Source organism: Ascaphus truei, chromosome 4 (assembly GCF_040206685.1).
Source record: "Ascaphus truei isolate aAscTru1 chromosome 4, aAscTru1.hap1, whole genome shotgun sequence".
In the NCBI taxonomy this organism is placed as follows: domain Eukaryota; kingdom Metazoa; phylum Chordata; class Amphibia; order Anura; family Ascaphidae; genus Ascaphus; species Ascaphus truei.
This window is the reverse complement of record NC_134486.1, coordinates 323,161,130-323,183,424: the sequence shown is the minus strand read 5'-3', so window position 1 is coordinate 323,183,424 and position 22,295 is coordinate 323,161,130. Positions and strand designations below refer to the sequence as shown.

At 42.5% G+C, this 22,295-nt stretch overlaps 1 protein-coding gene across 4 annotated transcripts in view; it reads right to left on the bottom strand.

The window, feature by feature from the left end:
- Positions 1 to 484: 484 nt before the first annotated feature.
- Positions 485 to 22,295, bottom strand: part of IMPG1 (interphotoreceptor matrix proteoglycan 1) — a 205,122-nt gene continuing 183,311 nt past the window's right edge. For 2 of the 4 annotated variants that reach the window (XM_075597987.1, XM_075597990.1), the window contains 5 exons: positions 14,099 to 14,309; positions 7,835 to 8,008; positions 7,541 to 7,738; positions 7,195 to 7,277; positions 485 to 2,627 (listed from right to left, as the gene is read on the bottom strand). In XM_075597987.1, the coding sequence (XP_075454102.1) occupies positions 7,232 to 7,277; positions 7,541 to 7,738; positions 7,835 to 8,008; positions 14,099 to 14,309 (629 nt within the window). In that variant the 3' untranslated portion in view covers positions 485 to 2,627; positions 7,195 to 7,231. The remainder of the gene's footprint in view (positions 2,628 to 7,194; positions 7,278 to 7,540; positions 7,739 to 7,834; positions 8,009 to 14,098; positions 14,310 to 22,295) is intronic. The other 2 variants (XM_075597988.1, XM_075597989.1) reach the window with 2 other exon arrangements.

Below are 22,295 nucleotides of genomic sequence, written 5' to 3'. Positions count from 1 at the left end.
GGAACGTTTTTTTTTCTTTTTCCTTTTTCCTTTTAATATAATGGGAAGCATGATGCGTACAGTTGTATCTTTGAAAGTTGACACGACTTGGCCTTCCAGGATTTTTACTTGCAACTGCGGTTGGAAAAAACAGACTTGATCCTAGTGTTTTACTTTGTGCTTTTTACTGTATTAGCCATTCTTTGAATACTTGCTGTAGTTTACCCTACAATTCTTCATGAGTGATTAATTTTTAACACTAATTAAATGGCATGTCTTTGAAGGCATTCGTTTATGTTAACAAATATATGTATTTTGCCTAAAAGCCGTCGGTTCTTATTCAATCTGTAAAGGCAGGGGTGGCCAACTCCAGTCCTCAAGGGCCACCAACAGGCCAGGTTTTAAGGATATCCCTGCTTCAGCACAGGTGGCTCAATCAGTGGCTCTGTCGTTGACAGAGCCACCTGTGCTGAAGCAGGGATATCCTTAAAACCTGACCTGTTGGTGGCCCTTGAGGACTAGAGTTGGCCACTCCTGTGTTAAAGCATTGTGTAAAAACCGTTTAGCACAGAGACTACGCATATACTGTAGACACACAATCTAGAAAATGGGAATCAAGATTACCTAGAACAAGAATTCAAATTTGTGTTGCAATTTATTTTGTCCCATCAACTAAATCCTCTACCCCCATAGAAAGCATTTCTTTCGAAAAACGTGATCATACTTGTATATTTTTTTTATTTATGTTTTACCTGAAATGATCTCTTACAAATGTACTGTATTGTTAGAAAATAAATACATTCCCTGCTAACGTGTCAAGTTAATTGAAACATTGAAAAATAATGGAAATGTGATAATGGCATGTGTCTAAAAGAATATTTATTTACTTCTGTTTAATAAACACTTTTTTTGTTTTACTTATTTATTCAAGATAGAAGGTTGTAGAATAGTGTCTTATCTGGATACTGTGCAAACTATTCTGTATGTCTGTTCTCAGCAGAATATGCTGCCTACCACTGACCATAAATGATTTATGTAAATATACTGTAGCATGAGTAGTTCACCAAATTAGAATTCAGCAAAAAGCTTAACTTTATAGCTATATACTATGTTATTTTGAACTTAAACTACCATGCAAATTAAGTAGATGATATTGATAACACATTACAGTAAAGACACTGAGTTTGCTTCATGTATCAATCTCTCCCCAAATGAAAGTATATGTATGTATGTCTTTATTTATATAGCGCCATTAATGTACATAGCGCTTCACAGTAGTAATACACGAGACAATCATATAAATAATACAAATAACAGATCGTGGGAATAAGTGCTTCAGACATAAAAGTAACATTTAGAAAAAGGAGTCCCTGCTCCGAAGAGCTTACAGTCTAATTGGTAGGAGGAACATACAGATACAGTAGAAGGGCATACTGGTAAGTGCATCTGCAAGGGGGCAAGCTTTATGTATCAGGTGTGTAGTGTAAGCCACAGAGCTACTCATGTTTCGTTAAGCAGGTGTCGTTTTTTTTGTTTTTCTCACCTGCTGCAGAAGATTGTACTAATTACTGCTTCCTTATCACAAAATACTCCAGTTAAGGTGTAAGTTAGGGGGTCAGAAAGGAGGCCCCCGACAGGTCACAATTTTACTCAGTGATCTGCCCATCAGAAACGACACGGCCGACGACCTTTTTGATTCCACATTGCACATAACACCAGGACATTGGGAATTCAGATTAATCGCGCTGGTCGAGTGTGCTCATATGTTTGCAAAATACAGAAAAAAGGCTTCAACTCATCTGTTTTATTTTGGTAGTAACCAATTGTTTTAAAATACACACAAATAAAGGATTTATGTTTTAGGATACAAAAAAGTGACTTAGACCACGAGAGAGTTGTATTCTTAATGCATGCAAAAATAACATCAGTATGAGGTGGGAATATTGTAACTTTTGCAGAATGTTTTAACCATTGATACAAAATTGAAAAATGTTTCATTACAAAATTATTGAATACTTTAATGTCATTGTCTAATTTTGTCTGAGAATATAGATACACATTTACTACTTGTTTCTTGAACAATACATCTAGACCTTTTTAATGCACTATTGCAGCACTGAATACATTTAAAGGGGAATACATTACATTTGTGTTTAATCTAGAAGTGCAATTCCACTTAATTTGGATCTCTATATTTTTACGTTCAAATACCACTGCTTAAAACAATTTTTTTAAGTATTGATGTAAAGCAGGTTTGGGACCATAACACATTTTTTTTAACTGAGTAGAAAACAGGTATTGACTGATATTTGTTTTATTTCTCTGGTTATGTTTTTAAAATAAACTGTTAAAAATACCGTATCTCGTATTCTGAAACAAAATGTTAAAGCAGAGACAGAATATCCTAGCGCTTTAAATAAACTGCAACTCAAATGATGCCAAGTGGAACTGCGCCTCTTCCTGTAACCTTCAGTTCTCACTACGTTCCTAGTAAATAACTGATGCACAGCACTTTACATTCTAAAGAACTGTTTCTTTGTAATGGGGAAAAGGGAAATAAACGGGTGTCTTCAGCTGGTGTACTGTAGCTTCCTTTTTATCATTGTGTTGGAAACATTCTTCAGTGGCCTGATCCTGGCAATCTCAATCTGTAAAAAGAATATATGAGAAGATCACTATGAATAAATGTTCGAAGTCATGGGTGGCCAATGCCAGTCCTCAAGGGCCACCAACAGATCGGGTTTTAAGGATATCCCGGCTTTAGCACAGGTGGCTCACTCCCTCCCTCTTCTCTCCCCCCCCCCCTTACGCGCTCTTCCCCCTTCAATTACACATCCACTCTTCTCACTTCTTTTCCCTGACATATTGGAGCCCGTTGAGGGCTGGAGTTGGACACTCCTGTTATATGTACTTTATTTGTGTTCATTATGATCACATAAGCTATAATTAAGAATGACATCCATTATGGAAGGAGCACAATTTAAAAAATAACAAGAGCGTATGTTCAATATTCTACGGAGCCATTTCCCCCTTGCGCGGGAAGTTTACAGCCAAATAAATGGTTTGAGTCTAACTTTTATGTTAATATATGGCCAAGTGTTTTTTTTTCAGCCACAAAAATAATTCAGTTTCTTATTCAGTCATCTTTATTTGTGAAGAACGGATATAGCCCGACTTCTGTTCCTTGTAGCCGTGCATTACCCAGGGAAAACAGGACCCTGGCAATATCCTGCTACAGGGATGCAGCCTGTTAATTAATACGTGGTTACTGTGGCTGCCCGCAGCTGTCTGTTTCCCCCATAACCCCCCACCCCCTCCCTTCCCGTGGCTCTGGGATAGGGAAGTTGGCCTGCATTTTAAAATCATCTCTTTTTAATCCTTTTGAAAGAAAATAAACTAAAGTGCTTTGGAGGCTCACATGACATGGAAATATATTTTCACATATGGAAAAATGTTTACAGAATATTTACTCAACGCTGGCTAACAGTTAATTTACAGAACAGTTGGCATTTTATTGTTCTATAAACTAATAGGACTTTTATATTTGGAGGGAGCCTACTGTGTATTATATTTTAATGTATTTCTAGCAAAATGGTACGGTATGAGAGACCTGCTGCCTTGTTACATAAATACTTTTGGTTGGCAGATTTCTCAGAAATAAAGTATGCTTTCAAGATGTTTTTCCTTATTAAGCCTAAAAGCAATACTGCTCACAGTAGTGCACTAATTGAACACTGATAAGTATGCTCAGTAAGTCTCTACAAAATATTCATAGAAAAACTAAGAGAACAAGATATACTGTATCAATTGTATGCATGCAGGATATATTTAATATGATATTCATCTCAATGTTCTTTCCTGGTAAAATATATATTAAAGAAATAATGTCTATTCATTAAGAATACACTTCTATTTCTTTTCTATAATACAGTGCTTGCATGGGACTATAACATCTTGTGTTTTCCAGCACACACCTCAGCTACATTACACAGCATGGCTGGCATTAATCATTATACGGTCTAGGGGCATGAAATAAATTGTTGTAACTGGCAAGGTTGGTTGCTGCATTTCAGGTCACTGACATTAGGGGGAAATGACAAACGTACATGAAACCTATTATAGGATTACAAGATTATACAGTAGGTAAGGGAGACAACAACAAACACTTTTTTTAACATTGGCTTTGAAGATCAAGTTCTGTTGTATAGATTTTCATATTTAGGACGAAAATGCCAAACTCTCAAATGCACAGCTTCTGTGGAACATGCAATATTTGGACCTAGTTAAGGAAGCATTGCTGAATAGGATATTTCTGTGAATTGAAAATGGATGGAAGGTTTAACAGTGAATGTGATTCCCTCTCTCGAGCTAAACAAACCTACTTTTCTTCACTAATCAACACGGACAAGTCTAACCCAGGCCGACTATTTCAAAGAAAAGGTGGAATCCATACGTCAGGACATCCTCTGTTTCCTCCTCCCATCCTACACCTCTTCCTAACTCTCCTTCATTCCTTTGCCAAGGGTTTCTGATAAAGAGTAAACAGCCAAAAGTGCACCGCATCACGAACAAAAGCAGTTGAGGAGGGTGTAATAAAAACAATTTATTCACGGGTGTAAAAGACACAGACATGTTTCGCTCCAACGAGCTGACTCGTGGTGGGGTGCAGTTTTGGCTGTTTGCCAAGTTTTTCTGGTTGTTGCTTCACGCAACGCACGCCTCTGGAGACCGATGCCCGGCAAGTTCAAAATTGTGGATACAGCAAGTCATCTCATAGTATTACTCCATTCTTACTAGAGAATTGTCCACTTAATGGAGGTTGTTTAAATTACGGGCATATGTTTGACTCATTGCCTTCTCTATATAGAGTTAGTCTAGCCCAGTAATATCCTCCACAACAAGAGTAAAGTTGGCACTACATATCTGCAAAGTTCATACTTTATACACTTGCTAAAGGGTCCGGCTCCTTCAAGACCATTATACTTACCAGTGAAGGACTGTTACTATTGTCTTTCAAGGTTCTCTCACAGAATACAGTGTATCCCATCCCATTTGAGCCCCAGTGTATCCCCTTGAAAGGATACTTTTCTCTTGACTCTTTATCCGCTGTCACAGAGGAGGATGTGTCGTTGCTGATCTCCCTCTACCACCTGCCCTCGACCCCATTCCCTCCCATCTCCTAAAACCTCTTGCTGCTACTATAATCCCTATGCTCACAATTTTTTAACTCCTCCCTCTACTCTGTTACCTATCCCTCCTCCTTCAAACATGCAACGGTTATAACATTACTCAAAAACAGCAAACTTGACCCTACCTGTCTCTAACTATCGACCTGTCTCCCTCCTGCCTTCTGCATCTAAACTCCTTGAATGTCTTGTATTATCTTGCATTTTCTCAACACATTCTGTCCTAGAACCTCTACAATCTGGATTCCGCACTGCTCACTCCACTGAAACATCCCTCATTAAAATAACTAATGACCTCCATGCTGCCAAAGACAGAGGTCATTACACTCTGCTCATATTACTCGACCACTGCAGCATTTGACACCGTGGACCACCCTCTTCTCCTTCACATTCTCCACACTCTTGGCATTCGTAACAAAGCTCTATCCTGGATCTCCTCTTACCTTTCCCATTGTACTTTCAGTGTCTCTTTAGCTTATACCTCCTCTATCGATCACTCTGTGGAGGTACACCCATGGCTCTGTCCTGGGACCCCTTCTCTTTTCTCTTTACACACTCTAGGTGACCTAATTACATCTCTTGGGGTCAAATATCACCTATGTGCTGATGATATACACATTTACTTTTGTACCCCTGATCTTACACCTGCTGTACAGACCAAAGTTTCTCAATGTCTCTCGGCTATATCACCCTGGGTGGCCCTCCGCCTACTACCGCCTTCCACATTACTGTTGGAAGTACTATCATTCACCCAGTAGGCCAAGCACGCTGCCTAGGTGTCACACGACTTCTTTCACATTCTCATTTCACATTCAAAAGGTAGCAAAAAAAATAATTTTTTCCTCCGCAATATTACCAAGATACACCCTTTCCTCTGTTGCTCGACTGCAAAAACTCTGACACAGACCCTAATTCTCTCCCATCTCAACAACTAACCTCCTGCTGTCCGGCCTTCCTTCTTCTCACCTGTCTCCCTTAGGCCTCGGCCAGGCTCCCTGCTGGCGTGCTGAGGCTCAGGGAAAGCGGGTGCTTTCCCTGGCCTTGCGGTTGCTTACCGCACGCGCTGTCAGGGGGTGGGCACGTCACTGGCCGGGGGCGGGCCAGTGACGTCACGGAGCTGGTTCGCCCTCATTGGGCGAACCGCTCACGTGACCGGCCTGTCGCGCCGGCAAGCGGGGGAATTTTAAATTCCCCTAAGACCTACGCTTCCGCGTGCTTGCAGAAGCGTAGGTGAGCCCCTACTAAAGCCACTCTAATTGCGGCTGTAGGGGCTCAGTGTCGAGCGGGAGCGCGCGTCAGCGCGCTTCCGCCAGCAAGCAGGGAACATTGCCGAGGCCTTACAATCTAACCTACAGTAAACGCTGCTACCAGAATCACTAGACTATTTCTGAAATCTGTCTCAGCGTCTCCCCTGTTGAAATCCCTCTCCTGGCTTCCTATCAAATCCCGTATCACACACACTCAATTCTCCTCACTTTTAAAGTTTGAAACACTTCTGCTCCTCCTTAAATCTCAGCCCTAATTTCTCGCTATACACCATCCCTGGTCTTGATGACTGGCTACTGTGCTGTATAACCATTCAAGCCCGAGTATCAATTCAATAACAGCAAAAGAAAGAGGATTACATTTGTTTCCACCACTTTTTTTGTTTAAATAATTTTAGCAAGAAGGTAATAACTGCCCACCCCTTATTGAATGTGCTGTGAATTTATTATTATGCTTACAGAACACTATTAAAAACCTTTGCATAATCATTCATTCATTCAAACATCTGCAAAGAGGACTGCTGATCTGTCTACCTACACCCCTACAGTGTATAATGCAGATAACGAGTTATTGATATTGCAGCTATAGAACTGTTGCAAAAAATATTACCATACTTCTAAATTAAAAGAATAGCTTTGCATTAAATTAACTTTTTCCCTTTACCAACTTGGTGTTTTTTGTTTTTTTTTGTGCTGAATATGTGCCCCAATCTTTTAGCAGGTTACTTCTAATCACAGATTACAAAGAAATCACAAATGCCAACCTTTTGGGGTTTTACAGCACTGCCGAAGAAAAACGTTTCATATATCACTTCTCAGGCTTTGTTTAACCAGGGACTCTGGTAATCTGCAAAATAAAGCAGGACATGCAAAGCATTAATAGCCAAACAACATGAGGGGTGGTAACATGGAACATGTCTCCAAAGTCCTAGACAGAAAGCACAAATGTGGGATGTGTTAGAAGCAAGTGACCATTATGTTAGTGATGTTGAATAGAGGGTAAAAACAGCAGCAAACACGGCTAGGCTAATTGATGCGATGTACAGTACATATTGTTTGAATGGAGTGGAAGACAAATCTTTGGTAAGGGACCTGTGAGTACACTTTTACCTCCGCACACTGAGCTGCGTGTGTTGAGGAGGTGTGTGCAGTCTTCCATGATTAGTGTCCCTTGAAGGGCTGATGCAGGCACTGGTAGTAGTAGTAGGAGTACAAGGAGGGCTGTAAGGTCTTTTCATACTTTCATCATGGTAAAAAGCAGGGGTTATTTTCCCAGAACTCTGTAGGCTGTAGCTGTTCACATTAACTCTACAACAAAATATTTTATTCTTGGTGAGTATGTATGGCATATTCAACCATTAAAATATATGTATATATTTAATTCAAAAGGTGTTGTAAGCTTACTCCGATTTTGGCTCGTGGTTGTATCCTCCATACATTCTCCCAACAAGTTTGATGAGAATAAACACAAGGAATAGTGCACCAAGAGACGCAGCTATAATAATGAGGCTTAGAGTGTCAACTGCAGTCTTTGAACAATGCTCTCCATTGTATAACCAATGTTTACCTTTAAGACATCTAAAATGGACAATGGGGTACAGAATTGTCAGTAATAAAGCACAGACTGCATTAGGGATGCAATAAGGAAAAAACAGTGCATTTTAGGCAGAATGGTTGTTAAACGTCACAGTAGCCACAGTCAATAATTGTATAGCACTTAACAAGGGTTTTATTATACAAGACATACGATATGCAAGGATAATATAAATAGGATAAATACATCAAAGTAAATGGGAGAAAGGAGAGCATCTGCTGAAGAGCTTGCAATCTTAAGTGGTGTGAGAGAGGAGTATACAAAAGTGCAAATTTAAGAGGGTGTGTGCAGTAGGTTTGCACCTCCTTACATCTCAGCCCTAATTTCTTGCTATGCACCATCCCGACTCGTGTGTTCTGCTCAAGGATGTCTTCTCTCTACCCCCTTTGTATCTAAAGCCCTCTCCCGCCTTAAACCTTTCTCACTGACTGCCCCACACCTCTAGAATGCCCTTCCCCTCAATACCCGACTAGCACTCTCTCTATGCACCTTTAAGACCGACCTTGAGACATACTTGCTTAAAGAAGCATATGAGTAGCACAGTGGCTAATACTATACACATGATACATCAACCTTGCCCCCCTGCAGATAAACTTACCAGAATGCTCTCCTACTGTCTCTGTACGTTCTTCCTACCTACCAATTATATTGTAAGCTCCTCTGAGCAGGGAATCCTCTTCTAAAATGTTACTTTTATGTCTGAAGCACTTATTCCCATGACCTGTTATTTGTATCTTGTTATTTATATGATTGTCACGTATTACTACTGTTAAGCGCTATGTACATTAATGGCGCTATATAAAGACATACAATGTAGTCTTATTACAGCACTACTGTATGTAAATGTTTAATCGTAAATGAGTTTTCAGGCAAGTCCAGTATTGAATGTGGGGAGAGTGAGATATTGACAGATTGGGAGAAGAGGAGGGTCCCAAAGTTAGACAGTACAAGAAGTGAGGAAGATCTCAGGCGGGACAGAGTAATAGAAACACATGGAACAAGGAGAACTTAGAAGACGTGGTGAGAAGGTACTGTATGTATTATAAGTGCTTATGGTCTTTAACATGTATGCAATGTTTTATATTTATACAAACAATGCGGACAGCAGTATACAAGCTCTACAAATTAAGCAAAAGTGTGAAAAGGGAATTTCTGATCCAAAGAGAAGTTGGTGTAAATGGTTTAACATGACTGTTCATGACTCCAAGGTGAACATTTTTTTTCAGTATAAAATAAAAATGGTCCAGGTAAGACTAGTTTGGAGGTCAGTACTACTAACTGTAAAAGGTCCTCAGGCAAGAATATCACTTGTATTTACAGAACGCAATTGACCATAAAAGCAGCGGTAGCTGTTAGAACCAGGAGTTCAACAAAAACTCTGTGGTTATTACCATACCAACACAATCACAATTAACCACTAGAAGGTCCACCCAAAAGTATGACTTTGGAAATGCTATTAAATCCTATTAGGAAAAAATGTGTTACTTTTGAAAATTCACAAAATATGAATTAAAAAAAAAAAATCAAGGTAACCATTCCCCTTCTTTTGGCCTACATTTGTTGTATGGGCATGATCCTTGGATATTAGGTGTGTTGCTTCTTTAGAGATAATTACACATATGATAGCCCAAAAAATACTCATTTATTTCCATGGAAGTTATATGGTCGGTGTGTTTACTAGAGAAGAGATTCAGTTTGTATGATGAAGAGATGATGGAGAAAAGCTCAAACTGAACAATAGCGAAATATTGTACTAGTATACTTCATGGATGAAAACGATTGCCCAGGCTTGTTTCTCTCCTAGTCATTACAATTAATTTTTTAAAAGGTGTTTATGCTGTTTGTTGTATTTTTTTTTCTTAGTGGAGATTTTGAAATGAAAAATGACAGCAGTGAAAGGTCAGAAGGAGAGCCACTGTGTAAATAAATAATAGTAAGCAAGTCAGGAGGAATTACTTGTTCCTTACTAGATCAAGCGTATAGCAAAATCATTTCATTTTATTTCGTTAACGCCAAATGGCAGTGGTATACTAAAGTCTTTAAAAAAAAAGGGGGTGAGGGGATGTGCCGAGTACGCGCATTTTAAGTGAAACTTCTTTATCTTTTGTCACAAATTGTATTTGTGATGGTGATGTTTTTAATTAAAAATCAAAACACTTGGAGGGGTCCAGAGACCCATCCAACCCATCCCTGACTCTCTCTCCCCCCGCCTCTTCATCCCCGTGTCATTCCCAACTATCCACCCACCCCTTGTCTCTCCCCATCTTTTTCAACAAAAAAGGAAAAAAAGTGTTTATTGAGTATCTCAATCCACTTCGCAGTCATGTGCCTATGACTCATAACCATCTGTTCAGCTGTGACTGTTGTTTCTATCTGTATGTACCTTGCAAGATACCAATAAAGGAAAAAAAAGATTAAAAAAAAAAAAAAAAAAAAAACACAATTTCAGTGACAAAACACAAAGAAGTGTCACTTAGAATGCACGTGCACGGCCCACACCCCCTGTTTTAGCTATTTGCACTAATATATTTATACTAACTGTGTGTGTGTGTATTTCTGTATGTTTCAGCACCTGGATCTCGGGGTACGCGACTCTCTCCTTGCCCAGTGTTCCCTGTTCCTCTACTCCTCCTTGGTCCGTCCTGTCTTTGTTGGCCCGTGGGGCACATGCACAGAGGACAACGGCCATGCGCAGTAGCTGATAGCCATTAGTGCGCATGCGTGCTGGAAGAGGGGAGCGAGAGTGTACTTGGATGTGGACAATGGCAGTACTGCGCAGGCATGGTGGTGCCTCCAAGCTCCTCTTCTGCGCATGCGCTGGCTACAACCTCCGTGCGGCCCATTATGAGCATGACCGCGCCCATTAGTAGCGTGATATCACTTTTGTGACGGTTTTTGTTACAAGCCAATACATTTTCCCCATGATAACACTGTAGGTGCCAGCAAAGAAGTTTCACTTCAAAAAATGTTTTATTCTACAGACGTGGGTTTGATCATAATATAGTTAATGGCTTTATATTGCCAATATGGTGATACCGAATAAAAATGATTCTAATATTAATTCTAAATATTCACTTTAATATTCTGTACAGCAGGGGTACACAAACTTTTTTTGTCTGCGCCCCCCTGCCTGCTTTCCCCCTCTGCTCGCGCCCCCCTCCCTCATTTACCTTTTCTCTGGAGTAATCTCACGCCACGAGACGTCGCATTGCCATTTGACCCCGTGGCGTCATTTGACTCTGCGTTGCCATGGCTATGCGTTGCCAGAATCCCCCGGAGACACAGTAAGGGATATACAGGGGCCCGCGCGTGCTCCCTCGGCATTTAATTTAAATGTTGTGGGGAAGAGCGTGGGGCATCTGTAAGCGCTGCGCCCCCCACTCCCAAAAAATGTCAGGCCTCCCACCCCCCAGTTTGCGCACCTCTGATGTACAGTATATTTGGAAGAATTTAGGTTGGGTTAATAATGCCTTCGTGTTACACATACTAGCCTTTGAGAAGTCTAAAATGCAAGAAAGAATCATTTGTAAGCTAAAAATAAAAGGATACAGATACATTTTTTCATAAGTGAGTGATTATTATTAATGCTCCTGGAATATTTTGTGGGGTGACTGGAATACTGTTACTTCAACGCCTGCCCCTTCTTATTTTCATATTTTACTTCACCGTACATATTCAGTTAAAGATGTCTCCCTCAGAAGCACACTAACAGCAAGATTGGCTCATATATATTGAGAATATAAAGAATAAATAAAGATTATTAAGTAATGAGAATTTGTAACCAAAACGCTTTACTGAAGATCACATATGCTGTACAAAAGTACCAAACACACATCTCTATAAAGCAGCACAATGGGTGAAAGCCCACACCTCAGATCAGACACTTAAACTAAGTGCAGATGGTATATGTGTTGGACAACCTTTTATATTGCACACATTATACAAAAAGCAAACTGTACTCATCCATCTATGATAAGGGTCTGGTGTATCTGAAAGGGCTTCCTCCAAATGAGGGGATGTCAGGACCTTAGGTAAATCGATCAAATAGAGAAATGATCACAAATGTAAACTCTGTGCTAACCCAGGATTGGCTGCACGGATGATGAATCATTTTGTAACCCTGTTGCCTGGGGTGGGGAAAGCAAGCTGGGCTCAGCTTTCGGCATGCGAGGCCCGGCACGCACCGGCGTCAGAAGCTCGGAGTGTTAGTGAGAGAGGCCCACAGCTGAGGGAGAGCCAGGGCCCGTCGGCAACGAGAGGACCGGCCAGAGCCCTGAGACCATCCCTAAGGGGGGTGGGAGGGAATGAGTGTGAGGAGGGGATTTTGAGTGAGAGTGGGGTAATTGATGGACGGGGTGGGGGGGGGAGAGAGAAAAGGTGTAAGAGAGAAGGAGGTGAGAGAAAGAGGGTCGAAATAGAGGGGGCTCATGAGGTGTGAAATTGGTGGGCTCCCAAAACCACCAACACGGGGAGGGGGGTCGCAGTCATAACTCTATAACACCAGCCTGGAGTAGATGATAAAAATCGGGATTTTTTTGGGCGGTAGTCTGATACCACCAGGTATGAGTTTACTGAATAGCAAGGGGATCTGTATAGCATTTTTGTATCTAAAGGCTTCTCCTGCCTAAAACCTGTTACTGCCCCACACCTTACAAATGTCCATTACCTTAATGTCTGTCATACACCTTCTCTCTCCACCTTCAGGGCCATCTCAAAACTAACCTCTATAGCAAAGCATTTCAGTAGCACCAAAGTATTCGCCCCTTGCAGGCACAGCTACCATAACACCTTCCTATTGCCCTGTGTAAATGTGTCCTGTATACCACTTAGATTATAACCTGTTTGGGATAAGGACTTTGGTTCCTAAGGTTTACTTTTATGAAGTGTTAAAAAGAAAACAGAAGTGCTTATTTCCATTATATAATCACATCTCATATTATTGTGTTGTCTATTACTAGTGTGAAGCGCTATGTATATAGACTAAGCTACACACACACACACACACACACACACACACACACACACACACACACACACACACACACACACACACACACACACACACACACACACACACACACACACACACACACACACACACAGTTATTTGGTGTTAATTCCTCATTTGCATGTGCAGCGTTAAAAATGTCACTGACATATTTCAGTGGTAAAAAGCCCCTTTTCACTGCTTTACTGCTGTTGATCTACTTTAATGAACACGTTGATAAATAAAATTGGTGTTAATCGCTGATAACTCCCATGTTTTCCTTTTATTGATCTGTAGTAAATCTAGACCTGTCACTTATTCCTCACCCAAAAAGGCGTTACTAAAATTCTGGTAAGATCCATTTACTGCTCCACCCATTCTACCAATCACAAACAAATCATCATATTTGTTTGACATGTCCTTGGCGTCTGGGATGCTGTGAGTAGCTGGATTTCTTTCAGCAGTATTTTCATCATTATCCCCACTAGTGATATCAGGCGTAGTGACCTGTAGTTACCATCCTCATCCCTACAAACAAATGTTTCTCGCTGCTGAGTAAAGTCATGGGAATGAGACTACAACATCCCCGGGCAGCAGGGATACATGATTCAGGAGGTCCAATACAGAACAATGGAGCCCCTCTCCCCTCAGGCAAAACAATAGCTTTTACCTTCTCCGGAGCTGCAATGGTTTGCCAGTCCGTCTTATTATTGATGGAAACACACGGAGCTGGAAACAATTCCCTGCTCATTTTAATATTATTTTATTGAACACTACAGAGTATTAAAGAGCAGGCAGTTTATAATGTAATGAACTGTTTGTATGTTGAAATATTATTATAAAATGCTAAAAATCTAAAACGTGCATAATATTGTTCATCGGATGTAAGATGTTCAGGAGGCAACATCAGAGAATGTATTTTACATATGCACATTAATACACCTGGATTTCTTTTTTTGCCCCTGAAGTGCAACACATTTTCTTTGATAAACTTTTTCTCATACGTATTTCAATACCCACGTTTACTACTTATTAAAAAAACTACTAATTGGTTTATAAACTGCCGACGCCACTTGACATATAGTACCTGCAAACTGCTCCCTCTCCAGCGACAATTTGACATGTTTCACCATCGGCACAATGATTGGGCTCCAGATCACACACACTTTGGCATGGCTGTCCGTCAACACTTATGTAACCAGGTTTACAAACGCAGTCTGCCTCTTTTGTCCAGGAGTTTATTGAGCATTCTGAGCATTCATCACATGCCATAAATTTGCATGGGTCAGCTTGGCCAGCTGTAAGAGAAAATTAAACTGGTTTTAATATATTAATTGCCACGCAGTACTGTGAGATCGACTTAATTTGTATTGTACAGCGTGCCAGAGACCTTTGCAGACAGAATGGCAAGTATTTCTTACCATTTCAGACCTGTCTATCATGTTTTATCATCAATAAGGCCAATTTGCTGTACTGCATCAATATTACTACTAGATGAGTGGATTACAAATAACAAGAATGGCATTTTTCTGTGGCAGAACTGACTTGAAATGGTTTTAAACTTTACTGTAATGAGTGGAAAGTTTTACGTTCAGTCGTTTACCAAAACCGTTTCTTTAAATAGGGCATCCATAACTAGACATAATAAGCTCCCAGGCTGATTTAGACCTTCTCACTAGTCGATGTTTTTTTAATGGGTTAAAACTGCTGCATGGCTTTGGCTGCTGATAACAGTAATACTGAGAATTCCTCCGCCTCTTGGGCTCCTCTCCTGCTCTCTATAAACATTACTTTTGGCCTTCAATGCAACCTAGCACTCACAGGGATGGTCACTACTAGACCTGTTTTTTTTTAACAAAAAATGGTTCACTCCCATACTGTTTAAATCTACTCTGTTTAAATCACTCTGTGATCACCATCTCATCTTTATCAATTTACTGACCTGTTTCTTTCCTGCCACATGATACAAATTTTCTTCGACATCTACCTTTCTCACATAAGCGGACTTTTCTCATCACGTACTCTTAGATGCTCTTCTTTCACATTCCTTTCATATATTACCTACTAACCCTGCCCATAGGAAGATCGAATCCCCTTTAGACGGCTGAGACTAATGGTTGTTAGGCTAGTCACCTCCTGCATGACTTCTCTTGTGCTTTTAGTACTGTTAACCACCCTCTTCTCTTTAATATTCCCTATTTTCTTGGCCTCACATCCACCTTACTCATCATTTCTTCACCGTCCTGTTTGTCAACGACTCTTCTTCCCCTATTGATCTATCTATTGATATACCGCATAGTTCTGTTTTGGTTATCTTTATTTACACACTTTTACAAGGTGAGTTTAGTTTCCTTAGCTTTCAATATCACCTCTTGGCAGATGACAAATAGATACTGCACCCGTCCACCCACAACATTATACAAGACGTCCAGAGCTACTGTATGAGAAATTTCCCAATGGATGGCAAGTGGTCACCTTAATTTTAGCATGACTGTTTTTCTCTTATTGCTTGTGTGTGGCCCCACTCCCTCCATACAACAACATTACAAAGATCTGTAACTTCCGCTCATTTTCTGAAATTGTAATGCATTGTCACACTCTTGTGCCTTGACTATTTCTACCTTCAACTATCTTATCATTGTCTCATAATTTTTTTATTTTTTAATGCCGCCTCTCCCATTTGCCCTAAATAGTCCTCAATTTCCCCAATTGCTGCTCTAGTACAGAATGTGTAACTCATTAAATAATATTTAGTTCTAATGTTTTCAGTCAGCGGAATCCATTAGAACATTAACACTTTGGAGAAGTACAGTAACTGCAACCACATGTGTATCACAGATCTACAAGGCTTATGAAAAAGCCTGGAAAATACTTGAACAAAAAGAAAAAAATAGAGTTAATCTGCAGATCAAGTAATCCAAGGTATAGCCCATTTCCTGTGTAGCACCTGTTCTCTCTCCCCCCCCCCACCCTCTACGGGAGCTATGGCAGCTACATGGGTGTACTCTGGTGCTATTAGCTCACCTGCGGTCTTACTGGAGGTCTGAGGGCTCCACAGGTGGTGTATGGGAGCAGCAACAGGACAGGGTTTTCCTTCTTAGGGTGGTGCAGCACCCCCATCCCATGAGGATCCTTGCAGAGGCGGGATTGGTCCCCACAGGCACATACTCTCTCCAGGACAGAGACAAATGATAGTAGAACTGGTCTTTATTCCTCCACAATTTCCCTGGAGCAGGCACCAGGAGCTTGAGGCCTCAAGAGTCCCTCCTCAGCTCCTTCACCCCCTGACGGGGCAAAGGGAATCACTCCCACTCCACTGAGGGAGTGAAGACCGACACCACCATTTTGGTGGAGTTCCAGCTTTTATACCCAGGGGAGGGGCTTGTAACCCTGCCCCATAATAGGGCAGGTCCACTGACCGGCATCATACCATATGCATGTGACCCAATCAGTACCCTCCACAGGTATAACACTCCAATCTGCTGGTAGGCCTGCCCCTGAATATGACAACATTGTAACCATCCAGGCTGCAACTGCAGGCTAGGCTCTGTGCAGGAGTTTAACCCCAACACTGCCTGTTCCCATCAGGACTTATAGTGTTGAGGCCAGTGGAAAGGCTATAGCCAGGAGCACTAGGCTACACCTGGATAACTTGGTCGCCTGTGTTTTCTTATATATACCCACACCAATGTAACCCATGTAACTTCCCTAGTTTTCAAGGCAAGCCAGCCCAATGCAAACTAGTGGAAAGGCTATAGCCAGGGGCACAAGGCTACATCCTCCCTCTGGTGAAAAATATCCTCACGACCCCCCATGAGGAGCATAAAAAAATGCACCAAAAATAAATTGTGCCGGCCCACAGAATTACAAGACCAACATAGTAATAACAATACAATACATTAACAATATTGGCATAACTGGTTCCTCCTGTCCAGGAGAACCTTTCGCCCAGTTGCAGTACAGTTCTTGCTCTATGTTACCTCCTGCCTCAATATGCAGTACCTCACCTGTTGTAATCAATAATAGTAGTGGTAATGGGCCCAATGGTATATTCCCTTCCTCCCACCAGTGGTCTATCTTGCTGCCCTCCTTTTGCACAGACCTAGTGCAGTCTAGTTGTGGCACATACCCCCGGAACATGGGATCCCACCACCGCCTTACTGCACCCCCCACCCCTACAGCAGAGTTAGAAATAGTATTACTCACATTAACAGCAATAACACATTGAGGGGCAATAGGCATTGTGGGGGAACGGTGCTCTGAATGATAGGAGCAGTGACATGTTGGGGCACTGAGTTAGTAATAAGGGCATTGTCTCAGGGTTGGGCTGGCACTATATTGTCCTGCGTCCGCTCGTAGACAATAACCTTAACTACCGGCGCGTGCACAGTGTCCTGGCCTTGACCTGGTCGGCCACAACATAGGATAGTTCCGCTCTGGCTTTTCCCTTGGTGTAGCCACGGCCCACTACCGTCCATAGGCCTCAAGTTCAGGGACGGCAGCCTCCACAATGGCTTCAGCCACCAAATTGTCTCTCTCTTGCTCCTGCTCCCGGCACAGCAATAGAAGGGGATCTGTGGCACCAGTACTCACCGGAGCAGGAGTGTGACGGTGAGGGAGTACCCAGGCCAATAAATAAAGATATTATGCTCGACTGGGTGCTCAACTCTGCACCCCAGTAGGGTGCTCAGCTCTGCACCCCAGCAGCCCGCAGCACAGCAAATAGCTTTTAGCTAACTTCTGCTACGAAAGTCCTAGCAAGCTGAATTTTGCTGTGAGTGCTGGTCAGGTAAAACCATTAAAAAGGTTATCACACAATTTTTATAAAGCCTTATAAAATGGATCAATTAAAGTTCCCCTAGTTTAACTGTTTTAACATTATAGACATAAGATGATTTCCATTCAGGCGTCCGTGTCACGGTAGTGCTGCCCGCAGACCAGACCCGTCCCTTTACTGAGGTGGGATGTATAGAAACACGCACGCAGCAGAGGAAGCGTGGCCGGAGTGTGGTAGATTGCGTAGCCAGGCCAGGAGACTTAGTAATAGTATCAGAGGTACTTGCCGGATCCGGAGATAGAAGTATCGTGGTGGGTTCCATAGCCGAGGGTCGAAGATGAGAGAGGTCTGGGAGGTCGAGGTTCAGGCTGAGATCGAGGGACGAGTGAAGCAGCGTAGTGAGGAGGAAGCCGGGGTCGAGAGCCAGGAAAAGAATCTTAAGCCAAGCCAGGTCAAAACCTGAGGAGTACAAAAGAAGCAAGAGGAGATCCACACAAGGTTAGCTGAGCTATACAGAGCAATGATTCCAGGGAAAAACTGGAGTAATAAAGGTGGAAGAGCCAAGAACAGAGGTAGGTGGAGCAGAGGTGTGCTCTGGAGCGCATGATGATAGGTGCGCACTGTAATCATAGGCAGGAATCAGCTGTGAAGTAGGGGGGCACAGGTACGGCTGGAGCGAGGGCCAGGGGCGTGGCCAGGCAGCCAGTGCAGTGAATAAATTATAGCCGGGCACGCGCGCAGTGTAAGCTCGTCCCGCGCACGTCCCGGCAAATATGGCGGTCACATGTGACAGCGTTGGCTGAGACGGAGCATGCCTGTGGCGGGGATACCTCTGTGCAGGAGAGGGAGTGGAAGCGACGGCCTCCAGGGCAGGTAAGGAGGGGTTGTGAAAGCCCTGTTTCCTTACAGTCCGGAAGAGGAGATAACACTTAAGTTGTAAGTACTGTGCTTAGACGTGTATAGCAGGAGATTCCTGTGAGGTGAGCAATGCATATATAACTCAGACTTCAAAGGCCATCCAGGATATGAAGGTGTTAACTCCTTTGTTAGCAAGGAGGGGTGGAGGAAGAGAGACTTCAATAAGACATCCTGACAAATGGCTACTTGGCCCAGACTGAACGGCGCCAGGTAGAGGGGATGGCCTCATATGCTAAGCGGCCAAGGTGCAAAGTTGGCACATGCCCAGAGCAGACTGATAGGCCCCTTTGCCAGGTTGGAAAGGTACTGGCAAGTCCGTGATAGGGTTAAGGAATTATTCCCATGGAGTAGATTGGCTGCATGGGTTAAGTATAGGCCTGTTGGGTGCATAAAAACCCTGCAGCCCATAAGGAAAAAGTTCCATCTGAGTTCCGTCTGAGAGTCATCATGCGGTAACAGATTCACCTAAGAGTTATCATGCAGTGAAAGATCCATCCTTTAACAAGACTTAACATCGTAACTAGTAAGTGTATTTTTTTTGTTGTAATTGTAAATCAAGCTGTGTATGTTCATTGTGTAAATAAATTACAATTTATTTTATCTCTTGCTTTGCCCAAATCAAAGGATCCGGGTAATTAAGCTGTTAAAAACATTGGTCTCCCGTGACAAGGAGCAGGGGTCTTCAGATCCCTCTGGCCGCAGAAATCGCCTTGATTGACCCCCACCGGCAGTACCAGAGGAGTCTGGGTAGCAGCGGAAGAAGTACCGGCCATACAGCAGAAACAGATTCTTCATCGATCATCTGGGCAGACGCACCCACGTGGAACTCCTCACCGACTGGAAGACTGGCAGCATTTCGTCGGTCACGGCAATGGGCACCACGGCTCATTCTCGTGTCTGCCGGACCTTCTTATACCACTCCAGGAACTGGTTGGTTATCGTGTATCGGCTGATACCATGGGGTTCAGGCACGTCTCAGCCGTTCAAAGGTGATGGGACCTGGCACTGATACAGTGTGTTTAAAGTACCTCTCAGATCTTGCAAAATGTCCTGGACAAGGTAATCAGACGGCCTTGATATGATGTGGTTCAGTGACCTCTCATACGGTAGCGATGTTTGCAATCGTGAGCCGGATACCATCCCTGGTTATCCTGCTTGCAAACAGCTTGGAATATTTGGCGTGGATACGGTAAGTGCCCCCATTCACTTCTCCTGAAGCATATATCCCATTCAATTTAACTGCCCCTGTTGCTTCCTCTCAGCAGCGCCCCCAAATGTAGCACCTGTTCCCCCCTCCCCCCCTACGGGAGATGTGGCATCTACAGTACATGGGTGTACTCTGATGCTGTTAGCTCCCCTGCGGTCTTTCAGGATGTTTTAGGGCTCCGCGGGTGGTGTATGGGAGCAGCAACAGGACAGGGTTTTCCTTCTTAGTGTGGTACAGTGCCTCCATCCCATGAGGATCCTGACAGAGGCAGGATTGGTCCCCACAGGCACATACTCTCTCCAAGACAGACAGAGACTCATGATGGTACAACTGGTCTTTATTCCTCAATTTCCCTAGAGCAGACCCCAGGAGCTTGAGGATCCGTGTCCCTCCTCCATTTCACCCGCTGACGGGGCAATGGGAATCACTCCCACTCCACTTAGGGAGGGAAGACCCACACCAATATTTTGGTGGAGTGCTGGCTTTTATACCCGGGGCAGGGACTTGTAACCTTGCCCCATAACAGGGCAGGTCCAGGTACTGACAGGCATCATACCATATGCATGTGACCCAATCAGTACCCTCCACAGATATGACACTCCAATCTGCCGATAGTCCTACCCAGGATATGGCAACATTGTAATCATCGAGGCTGCAACTGCAGGCTAGGCCCTCTGCAGGAGTTTAACCCCAACACTGCCTGCTCTGATCAGGACTTAAAGTGTTGAGGCCAGTGGAAAGGCTATAGCCAGGGGCACTAGGCTACACCTGGATAACTTGGTCTCCTGTGTTTTCTTATAAATACACACTGATGTAAGCCATGTAACTTCCTTAGGAAGCACAATTTTCAAGGGAAGCCAGCCCAATCCAAACTATGGTTGCAGGGAAAGTCGGTATTTCTCCAGAAAAGCGGCCAATGTATTAGTGGCTATATCTGTATAAGTGAAGAAGAGTGAAATTATACTGGCTTTGTAATGGTAGAATCGGGTTTACGTGCAAATTCAAGCTGATTGTTAGTTTGGGGAGATTACAATCAATTATCCTTAAAACCAGTTGCACAAAAGAATTACATGTAAAAGTATGCATGCCAAAGACTTATTTATGCGTATACATTTCTATGCACAGTGCTGTGTATACTCCAGTTCTAACTAGAACAAATGTTAGTATGCAGACATAATATTCTATTTTCACTACTTTTGCCAGTTTGGTGGATACGGTTTAATAAATAATTCCAGCAAGGAAAACATTTGTATGGATTATGTAGTGGGTGTACAATCTAGTAAAAATTAACCCTGGTCAGTTTGGGGGAAGCCTTCATTAACCCTCTATCACCTGTCATGCAATGTATATGTACATTATAATAAAGCCCCCGACAAAGTGGCAACATTTATTAACTTGGTGCTGATTCAGGAGAAATCAAACAATCCTTTGCAGCATTGGGATTTCCTCGGGCAACAATCCTGGCGGTTCCTTTTATTTTTAATCTTCCCTTTTTTTATTTTTTTTTTACAGAATGAAAACAAGGGGGTCCTCAGAGCTGAACTGCGCTATTTTTAGCTCCAGGGGCCCCCTCGTTCCAGAGATATTTACCGGTGAAGCTAACAATTTTAGTCGCCTCCAGGGGAAACAAAATGGCGGTTTAAATTGACTGCAGTATGCGAGCCAATAGGAAGCTGCCACTGGTCATTGTGATTCCCGTGGGGGAGATAAAAACTGTTTAGTAACTGCGGTACCGGGTTAGTATCTCAGAAACCAGGGGTCACAGGAGCAGAAAATAATGCGGTTCAACTCTAGGAACCTGCTGGTTCCCATCCAATAGTCCAGGGGTGGCCAACTAGAGTTCTCAAGAGCTGCCAACAGGTCAGGTTTTCAGGATATCCCTCCTTCAGCACAAGTGGCTCAATCAGTGGCTCAGTTAAAGATTGAGCCACCAGTGTTGAAGCAGGGTTATCCTGAAAACCTGACCTGTTGGTGGCCCTAGAAGACTGGAGTTGGCCACGCCGGATGTAGATAATAAGTGGTTGTAGGTAGGGCAGATAGCGGCTTTCAATCTTTTAACTAAAAAATAAAAATGGTATTTTAAACCTCTCATGTGTTAGTTGATACCCATGGATATAGTTCCATAGCTATTTAAGAACAAATATAGCTTTGAGTGCTTAGTCAGGAACTAAGAATGTATCTATGATTTTATCATATGATTTATTGTGGATATTAGAATTGTACAGTAGCATTGTTGTTTGTAAGCAATGAAATGCTATTAGGGGCTTAATTTGCCTGGACAAGCTACTGTAGATGCATAGGCAAGGGCCATTACAAGGATGAATTTCATTATGATATCCAACCTCGTTAAAAAAATATATATATATGTATTTATTATTTAAA